We start from the raw sequence: 10,080 nt of genomic DNA, 5'->3' as shown, positions 1-10,080 counted from the left end.
AAACACTTTCAGTTTGGTCTTCTACCTGGGTGGCCCCAAAGGTTGTGTCCCCCTTCCTCTCTGACTTGAGTAATCAGATGAACAAAATAGTTGCCAAAGCTGGGGAAGCAGTATGTTAGCTGATTATAAAGCTAGGGTTAATAGTGCTCTCCAGATTGGAATCATTTGGAAAAGTGGATATGCTTGGTGTTGACAAGACCGTAGAGAAATGAGCACCGGCAAGCTGGCAAGAGTGTGAACTATGCAGGCTTCCTGAGGGTAGTTAGGCATCATGTATCCAAACAAAGGATGTGAGTATCCCCAGTCAGCAATCCCACTTGTTGGGATTTATCCTAAACCTAAGGAAATGATCAAGCCAGTGCATGAAAATATTTACATAAGATGTTCATCGCAGAGTTTATAAAAATCAAAAAGTAAACCCTCAGTTTCACCAAAAAGGAATTGGTAAACTAAATTTTGGTATAACCATGCAGTGGTACACTACAAAGCTACACTAAAAAAAATTGGATGTAGATACAGATTTGATATGAAAGGATGCCTACCACATATTAGCTAGAACAAGAAGGCTCCAAAGAAAGATGCATATTATCTCATTTTTCTAAGATTGTATACCTAAATATGTTTATCTGCATATAGGAATTTTTGCTAAGATATACACCAAAATCTTAACAGCGATTAAACTTTGAGTGGTGGGATTACAAATTGTATCGGTCAGTTTAGCCTCAGTTATACTGCAGTAACAAATAACCCCCAAAATCTACTGGTTTATAACGGTAAATGTGAATTTCTCACTCCTCCTCACGTCACTGTGGTCGGCTGCTCCGCTGCCGGACACAATCTCTGTGTGAACAATGCAAGTCTCTGTGGCAGAGAGAGGAAACGGTGGACCACCCACTGGCTCTTACAGTCAGTGCGGGCAAGTCTCATAGTCCTTCCTAAATTCAAGAGAACAGGGATAGGTAATACCCCACAGGCCCTCAGGGAGGCGCACTCCAGGAAGGGTGGTAAACCTTTTGAACAATAATACAATCTACCACACAAGTTAGTTCATCCTTATCTTAGTCCATCTGGGCTGCTTAACAAAAATACCACAGACTGGGTGGCTTAAACAACAAACATTTATTTCTTACAGTTCTGGAAGCTGGGAAGTCCAAGATCAAGGTGCCAGCAGATTCAGTATCTGGTGAGAGTCTGCTTCCTGGTTTGTAGATGTCTGTCTTCTCTCCATGACCTCGCATGGTAGAAAGGCAGAGTGAGTTATCTGAAGTCTCTTTTATAAGGGCAATAATCCCATTCATGAGGGCTCCATCCTCATGACCTAATCACCCCCAAAGGCCCCATCTTGGGGATGTTTCCACATATGTACTAGTGTGTGTGTGTGTGGGGGGGGACAAACATTCATTCTATAGCAATCCTATGATTTAAAGTCCTTTTCTTTGCAAAATGCATTTCTGTCCCAGGAAATGGGTGGCCTCATGGGGATGGTACATGAGAGTTCTCATTGTTGGGGCCTTTCAGGAGGGAAAATATAGAAACCGAATCTGGGCTAGCAGCACCAGGCCAAGATGGCAGCTTCAAGCCTGAGGCAGAGGGGCCAGAGAGAGGTCAGGATTTTCCCAAATTTAAGAGATAAGTCAACCTGGACCCATGGTTAAGTATAATATGAAGATGCAACAGACAGTTCTGGATGTACAGAAATGTTATGCCAGGCTGCTACTTACTATTTATATGACTTGAGGCCAGTTAGAGGGTCTGTTTGAATAGCTCCATATGTAAAATGGAAATTACACAAGCTGTCCTGCCTACTTCTAATATTTTGTAGGGTAAGGGGAGAGACTCCATCGCAGGGCTTTATAATTGTTAGTGGCCTTGCACTCAGAAGGTTTGGTCCTTCAAGCTGTAACCACACACTCACACATATTACATCTCCCCAACTCCTCTTATCACCAAAGTAGCTTAGTCATTCCTTTTGTGTTCATGGACTTTTTAGTAGGGCAGGTGAAAAATGACAATAAAAGCCTCACTGTGAAGGAGAACTCCTTTGATGAATGAGCCATGGAAGGCCTGGATTCAGAGAAGGACCCCACTCTGCTAGGTCATGTCTGGAGGTAGGCTGTGTCTCCTTTGTTCCTCCTGACTCTGGCCTCTCAGGATGCAAGGCAGGAGATGACAGGGCTTCTGAAACTGGCCTGATCATTAGAGCCATTTAGGAAGCATTTAAAAACTAGATTCCTTGGCTCCGCCTTCGGGAGATTCTGATTCATCTGGGGGAGGGGGGCGGGTAGGGTGGGGTGGGACCAGGCTGAGTAACAGAAGCTGATCCACGCTACCCACACCAGGCCCTGTCTCCTGTCCAGGCTGTCTGCACAGGCCCCGTGAGGTGCCCTGCAGGGAGGGCCTGGGCATCTCAGGTGGCACGAGCCCTGGCCGCTGGGAGAAACTTGAGTGGGCCCAGGTTATCTGATGTCACACCTGCTCTGGCCCTGTGTTCACTTCTTGAATATCAAGATCAGGAGAAGGCACAAGAGAGGCTCTCCCAGGCAGCACAGGTCACCTGCAAACTGCACCAGGGCCAGAGGAGGTAGTAAGAAAAATGTATTCCCCCTTCCTGCTCCCAGTGCCTGAGAAGCAAATGGGCCACAGGCTTCTAAAGTCTGCCTGCACACCCTTACTGATAAGCCTGAAATTTATCTCTTTACACATCTACCAATGTGGAGGTGAGTTTCTTGAGGGCTGCGACAGGTCTATTCCTCTCTGTGTGCCCGGTGCAGTGCCTGGCACGCCAGTAGTACTTGCTGAATATTTCATGAATAAATGAGAGGTGGTAACACTTACCACATTACCACAAGGTCACAAAAGGACTGATATTCACACTCACTAGGCACACAGGAAGTACACGTGCTCACCTCTGAGGGGTGGGGAACCCTATCCTTAGTCACCCAGCTAGCTACAGGCTGAGCTTAGCATGCCCCGATTTGCAGGGGTACTAAATTACTTTTGGTATCATGATACACTTTGATATGAAAAATTATGAAGTTTCCTCACAGGCAAATGCCTTTCTCTCACACACACATATACACATGCCCTGCATACAATTTCTAAGTTAAGACTATCAGCCCTTCAAAAAAAGGAAAAGCTCTATTATGTGGATGAATGCCAGTTAATGAATGTAGATGGAATGACAGCGTCAGAAATCAACATTTGCAACCCTCACTCTAATCACTGATTTAGGCAAGGATCATCAGTGGATGCTAAAATCATTGCGTCAATAAGAGTCAGGGAACAGGAAGAAATCTCAGCCTACGCTAAGCCTCTAGCCCCCAAATCGGGATTCACACTGCACGAAGGAACCCAGACAAAGCAGAAGACCATAGTCAAGGAAGGCTCCAGATGGTCTTATTACATTATTTAAATAAAACCATTTCTGCAAGTAAGAGGCCAGGGGAGAATTATCAGGCTCCAGGTCTTTCTGAATTCTTCTCCCCTCTCCTTTCCCTGTTTGCTTCCCCCACCTTCACTCTCTCAAGGGAAAGGCTGCAGGAGAGAGGGGACTGGGAGAGGGAACTCGGGAGGGTCTGTGAGGCTCCTGACACCCCAAACACATCCTGGTTGTCAAAACAGAAGGAACAAGGCTTGCTCAGACCTTTCTCACTCTTCTCAGAGGCCAGCAGGCTGCTGTGCTGGATACACACATGGGCCCAACAGCATACCTCAGTCCCTTCTATGTTCCGTCCTATGTTGTAGGGGCTGGAAGCCTGAGAGCTAAATTCCTCAGAATCTCTTGCCAGCCAGGGTTTGCTTTAGAGGTCACTAGTGAGAGGCACCTGCAGAAACCATTACTCCTTCCCTAGCAGTGGTGGGTACATTTGATGCCAGTTCCCAGACAAGAAAGGTCTTCCCATTCATCTCACTGTAGCTGGCTCCCTGGGGATGCCAGGGCCAGGCGATGACTAGAGCTGAGATGGCACCTGCCAGGGGAAGTGCCTGTAGTGTCAGCCCTAGCCTCCAAGCCTACCTGGCATAGTGTCCTGGGATACGGAAACATCTGGTCATCTTCCTGGCACAGATGAGGAGGTTCTCTGCTGCCAGGCCTCTTGGAGTCGAGGTAGAAGGGTCAGCAACAGAGAATCTAGGACAGCCAGTCCCTCCCAGGAACACCGAAGACCCCTGGGAAATCAAGAAGCCTGGATATGACTGCTGCATCTTACCAATTTCAATCCCCACTCTTTACCAGTGTCACCCAGAACCCACAGGCCTCTCCTCATTGGTCTTTTGCACTTTTCCCAAATATGTGATCTGTAGTCACATACGGGGCCTGGGATTCTTTAACTACCCTCACTCCCACCCCAACACACCTGTGATCCAGCAGCAACAGGCCCTGCTCCAGTAGCATGTCCACCTCCTTGCTTGCTCCAAACACATCCCAGAGGGTCAGCTGGGGCTCAAACTGCTGCCAGTGCTGGGGAGACCAAAAGGGTCAGAGGTGCAGGGACCACAGGGTGGGCAGCTGGCAGGGCTACTCTGGGCCACGGGTCTGGAAGTGTGGTGATGGAGGGTCCAGTCCAGCACAGGGGGCTCAGTAACTGACTCTTATGCATACCAGGTCCAGGCCCATGGGACAGCAGGGAGGTGGGCACATCCACTCCTATTCCATGTTCAGGTCAAAACCCGGCTCCCAACCAAGCCAGGTCTCCCTTCAATCCTCCACCCACCACCCCCTGCTGCTCAGGGTACGGCCAGCCCCAGCCAGGGCTTTATGGCCCTGACTCAGCCAGAGCAGCTCAGAGTTTGATCGATCATATAGTACACTTCCTATCTGAGCTTTCTGCACTGTTTAAAAACATTTGAAAACCCTTAATCTAGTCTATTCCTTATAGCTGAGAAAGTTGAAGTTCAAAGACGAAAGGACATCTGTCCAAGGTTGCAATAGAACAGGAAAGAGAGCCTGGGTCTCTGCAGCCCTAGTCTAGGGTTCTCACCATTGCACCCCATTGCCCATCAGGCACTAAAGCCCAACCTCCAGCTGCCAACCCCAGAGGAATGGTAACGATGTGTGTGTGTGTGTGTGTGTGTGTGTGTGTGTGTGTGTGTGTGTGTGTGTGAAGAAAAGAGTGTGAGAGAGAATGATTCTGCATGACTTAGAAGGAGGAAGTAGTGTGCCAGAGGCCCTTGACCCCTTACCTGGTGAGTAATCCCCACGTCTGTGCGCAGCCCCATTGCCAAAACTTCCTCTAGCCTGAAAAGAAAACCATCAAAGGGTCTTGGAGAGGAGACCTGTGCTTCTTCCAGTCTTCCAGTCTTCAAACCCTATGCTGGGATAGGTGTGTAAGGGGCTACTTATGAGGGTCATGCAGTGTGGGGCAGGGCAGGAAATAAAGAGGTTTCTAAGGGTACAGGGGAACCCCGGGTGAAGAACCCTGTTCCCTCAGATGCTCACAGCTCCAGCTCGCCCAGCGGGGTGTGCTTCCGGGTGCCATGACCAAACAGCATCACCTCTTTCATCCAGTTGTTAGGCTCCAGGGTCTGGATCCAAGCCTCCCGGATGTAGCGCCCGGCCCCCTGGGGCATAAATCGCCCATGGGCCCCTGACAACATCAATAACCACCCTCACTTTAATAGCAGCTAACACTGTGTGTCTGCTAGATGTTGAGTGGTTCTCAGAGTGTGGTCCCTGGATCAACAGAATCTAATGTGCTAGAAACGTAATTTCTCAGGCCCTACTCCGGCCCTGTCCAATCAGAAATTCTGGAGGTAGAGCCCAGCAATCTGGGTTTTAACAAGCCTTCCAGGTTATTCTGATGCACGCTAAAGACTGAGGACCACAGTGCCAGACACTCTATCAAGCACCTCAAAATGTACACTTGACGGCTCTACAGCATCATATTTTGCTGCACTTTACATATGAGGAAACGGAGGCTCAGAGATGTTAATAAATGGCCCAAGATCACACAGCCATGACATTCTACTCCTGAGTCATCCCTTTTACAGTTCACAGGGGACTCACCAGGCCCAATGCCAAGGTACTGACCACACTGCCAGTAAGTCCAATTGTGGGTACTAAGTGCCCCCTGTGGGGAGGGAGAGAAAAGTCAGTGCAGAGCAAAGAAGGTGGCCCCATTTCTACTCAGGTAAGGGGCACCTACTTATAATGTCCCACTACCTCAGGCCTCAGAGCACCAAGCAGAGACCCTTCTCCCCATAGGGCCACATTTCCCAGGTCAGGCCTCAGCCTGCCCACTTCCTGCCTTCAGCCACCAACCCCAGGACTTACATTCCGGGCAAAATTGGAGACCTCGTACTGGCGGAAGCCAGCCTCCCGAAGGATTGCCCGGCCCTCCTGGTACATCTCAGCAGCAAGCTCGGGGTCAGGGGCAGGAAGGGTACCCTGCTGCACCTGGGCGAAGAGGGCAGTGCCCCGCTCCAGGGACAGCTGATAGAGGGAGATGTGGTCATCACAGTGACACAGCAGTTCCTGGAGCTGCCCAAGCCACGGCCCCACCTGCTGTGTTGGTAGCCCCAGCATCAGGTCCACAGATACGCGCCCAGGAAAGAGGCTCCGGGCCTCTGCCAGTGTCTGCAGAGCATCGCTGGCCGAGTGTGTCCGCTCCAGCATATGGAGCTCAGTGTCATCCAGGGACTGGGGAGAGAGGGTCCAGTGTAAGTGCACAGGCCAGCTCAGAAGAAAACAAAAACACCCAACCAATCTTAATAGAGACACACAGGTGAAAATGCAAAACATGGCAGAGAGCTGGAAGGCAAATGGTCAAACCAGTACCAAGAGTGCCATGCATTGAAGGGTCACTATGTGCCGAGAATATTTATGCAATATCTAATTTGTCCCCATAACCCTCCAACATTAGCTCCATTTTACAGATGAGAAAACTGACATTCAGAGATGTTAAGTAACTTGCCCAAGGTCATATGTTGGCAGTCGGACCTAGAATTTAGGGCTGTCTGACTCCAAAGCCAAGAGTCTTTTAATTTTACTTTTTATTTTGCAGTATTTCAAACCTATAGAAAAGTTAAAAGAAAAATTCAATAAATACCTTTATCTAGATTCACCAACTAACATTTTGCCATATTTCCTTTGTCTCTCTGCAAATATACACACATATTATTATTATGTTGAATCATTTGACAGGAAGTTAAGACCAGCACGGTCGAAAAATCTTTCTGCGATGATGGAAATGTTCTATACCTGCATTGTCCAATACAATAGGCACTAACCACATGTGGTTATTTAAATTTTATGATAATTAAAGTAAAATAATCACATTCCAAGTGTTTACTGGTATGTGGTCAGTGCAGATATAGGATATTTTAGTAGAATATGGTAGCCACTGGCCACACGGTAGTGAGCACTTGCCTGGTAGTTATTTAAATTTAATTAACTTAAATACTGTACCTTTTAACCCCTAAATACTTAAGTGTGTATTGCCTAACAACAAGAACATTCTCTTACATAACCACAATCCAATTACAGAGTTCAGGAAATGTAACATTGATACAATGCCATTATCTAAAACATAGTCATATTCAAATTTGGCCAACTGTCCCAGTAATGTCTGCTGTAGTAATTTCCTCTTCCCAACCCAACCCAGGATCCAACTGGGGTCACACATTGCACTCAGCTCTCACTGCCTCTTCAGTCTCCTTTAGTCTAGATCCTCTCTTTCTTTGTCTTTTATGACACTGACATTTTTGAAGAGTAAAGGCTAGTTGATTTTCAAAATGTCTCTTAATGAATAAGTCTTAAATAGCTGCTGTACACCATTGTGCTTATAGCTAACAATACTGTACTGTACACGAAAAGATTTAAGATAGATCTCATGTTACCTATTCTTACTACACACATACACACTAAGTCTCTTAGGTTTTTCTGAGGTTTCCTCACAATAGATTCAAGATATATGCATTAGGGGCAGAATATCTCAGAAATGATGTGTCCCTTTCAGTATGTCCCATCAGGACAAGGCCCTGACCCTAAACTCTGTGGTAAGTGGTACATGTATTAGAAGGGCGGTGGGTGTGTGTGTGTGGGGGGGGCAATGGATAGAGAAATACTGGACATGGAAATAATACCAGGGATTAACCTGAGAGGAATATGTTTTTCCCAACTTCAATGGCTCCCCTGTCATCACTAGGCAAAACCTCAAATTCCCTAGAATGGTGCTGAAGGCTTCCTTGATTCCAACCTCTGCAATCAGAAGGAATGACTCACAGCTCCCCCAAAACATGAAAGGCTCTTCCATATCCTGTATCTTTTCCTCCCACACCCTCTTCCTCATTCAAACATCACCTCTCCAGGAAGGTTTCCACGATTTCATCAGACTGAGATTCTCTTCAGTCTGTACCTTTTGTAGAGACTTTAGCAGGTTGCAATGATCTGACCACCTGTTTGCTTCCTCCTGGTCTCCAATCACGTAACAAATCTTTTTTGAGCATCTACTATGTGTCAGGCCCTGTGGTGGGTGCTTGGACTACTGTGATGAACAAAAAAAAGCACACATGATCTCTGCCTCATAGAGTTTGTGGTCTAGCGCAAAAGCAAACAATTACATAGTTATAAAAACGTCACCATACACTTTTCAGTACCTACTAGCACCCAGAAGGAGGAGCTCAATAAATGTTTGCCCAATAAATGAATGTGACCAGAGGAGAGACAGCACTGAAAGGCTGGGTGCTCTGGGATGGGGTGGGTAAGACCGGTTACCTGGAGGCCAATGGACAACCTGTTGACTCCTGCTGCCCGGAATGCTGCCAGCCTGGAACCTGGGGCCGAAGTGGGGTTGGCCTCTAATGTGACTTCGGAGTGTGTAGGCAGGTAGGTTGCTTGGGCCACTGCCTCCAGGACAGCAGCCACAGTGTGGGGACTGGCTAGACTAGGGGTGCCCCCACCAAAGAACACAGACTCCACCCTGGGGAAAGAGGATGGAGAAAATGAGACCTGGGGGAGCGCTCTGGGATGCCTGCACCTGTCCTATCCACATCCCCCAATATCTGACCCCAGTACCCACCGCCGCACCCCGCTAAGTTGCAGCAGCGTCTGAACCTCAGTCACCAGGCAGCTCCGCATGGCAGCCTCCTCCACGCCGCGGGATATGTACTTGTTGAATTTGCAGTAGCTGCAGCGCTTCTCACAGTAGGGCCACTGGGAACAGGGGGTGTATAGAATGGGGCGAGAGGTGACCGCGGGCTGCCCTGGCCAGTTCCGGGGTTCACTCGCACACATCCCCATCCCCATTCCAGATCCATCAACGGTGGCTACACCATGAGAGCCACAATTCCCCAACGGAGGCCCGACTAGGAAGGATTATTATGTCCACTGTAATAGGACAAAATTGAAGTTAAGAAGTAAATTCACATGGTGAAGGTAACCGAGCTGGTGAGCACCAGAGACTTCAGGTCCCCGGACCCAGACATTTCCCTGCCACGGCACCAGGTCCTATCCGAGACCTCGCCTAGGGGTGAGGAAAGTAGGCATGTCGGCTCACGGGCGAAAAGTCACTATGTGGGTTACGGCCGGCGCGGCCTTGTCCCCCGAACTGCGCCTCCTCCTTCCCACTCACGTGGACGTAAACCGCCGCGCGCTGGGTCCCGGGCCCAGGACTCTGAGATCTTTCCGAGCCATCCACGCGGCAGCGCATCTGGACCATTTTGGTCGCTGCTGCCCCGGCACCAGCCCGGACCCCAGGGAGCACCATAGCACGCACTGAGGGTCGGCAGCCTGGTGCGCGGGGGAAGATCCGAGCCCGCGACGCGCCCAGTGTGCGCAGAGTCGGATTGGTGGGCCGCCCCTGAGGAAGGAAGAGCGGCTGCGTGACGGCGCGGCTCGGGGCCGCAGGTGTGCGGCGCCACCTGCCGGGCATCGATGCGCTCACCGCAACCGCCCGGCTTTCCTTTCGCTGGTGGCCAGAAGGTTGTGGAGCCACGGGCACTCCTTTCGCACCTAGTTGAGGGGACAGTTCCAGGAATTCGTAAATCGTTCATTGAACTCCTTCACATTTTATGTGCCTGGCACAGAGCTAGGCGCTGGGGAAATCCAGTTGCATAAGACCAGGTCACAGTACAGGTGCATAA

The 10,080-nt window shown here is 49.1% G+C and overlaps 1 protein-coding gene across 1 annotated transcript; it reads right to left on the bottom strand.

Annotated features, from left to right (window-relative positions):
* Nucleotides 1–1,104: 1,104 nt before the first annotated feature.
* Nucleotides 1,105–9,884, bottom strand: RSAD1 (radical S-adenosyl methionine domain containing 1). The gene is made up of 10 exons (XM_039846316.1): nucleotides 9,570–9,884; nucleotides 9,018–9,151; nucleotides 8,714–8,918; nucleotides 6,272–6,637; nucleotides 6,005–6,068; nucleotides 5,438–5,585; nucleotides 5,182–5,236; nucleotides 4,356–4,459; nucleotides 4,016–4,167; nucleotides 1,105–1,231 (listed from the first exon to the last, which is right to left on the bottom strand). The coding sequence occupies exons 1-9, from the start codon at nucleotides 9,867–9,869 to the stop codon at nucleotides 4,050–4,052; spliced, it is 1,494 nt and encodes a 497-aa protein (XP_039702250.1). The 5' UTR covers nucleotides 9,870–9,884; the 3' UTR covers nucleotides 1,105–1,231; nucleotides 4,016–4,049.
* Nucleotides 9,885–10,080: the final 196 nt, after the last annotated feature.

Source organism: Pteropus medius, unplaced genomic scaffold, assembly GCF_902729225.1.
Source record: "Pteropus medius unplaced genomic scaffold, Ma_sr-lr_union100, whole genome shotgun sequence".
Classification (NCBI taxonomy): domain Eukaryota; kingdom Metazoa; phylum Chordata; class Mammalia; order Chiroptera; family Pteropodidae; genus Pteropus; species Pteropus medius.
Note: the sequence above shows the minus strand (reverse complement) of the source record. Positions and strands in the feature narration are given on the sequence as shown.

Excerpts from the sequence above, each read along its gene's own strand:
- RSAD1 (XM_039846316.1), bottom strand. The coding sequence starts at position 9,869 with ATGCCCGGCAGGTGGCGCCGCACACCTGCGGCCCCGAGCCGCGCCGTC. Across the intron at positions 8,919-9,017 it reads CAACTTAGCGGGGTGCGGCG|GGTGGAGTCTGTGTTCTTTG; the intron begins GTGGGTACTGGG and ends CTCTTTCCCCAG. Across the intron at positions 6,069-6,271 it reads TCTCCAATTTTGCCCGGAAT|GGGGCACTTAGTACCCACAA; the intron begins GTAAGTCCTGGG and ends CCCTCCCCACAG.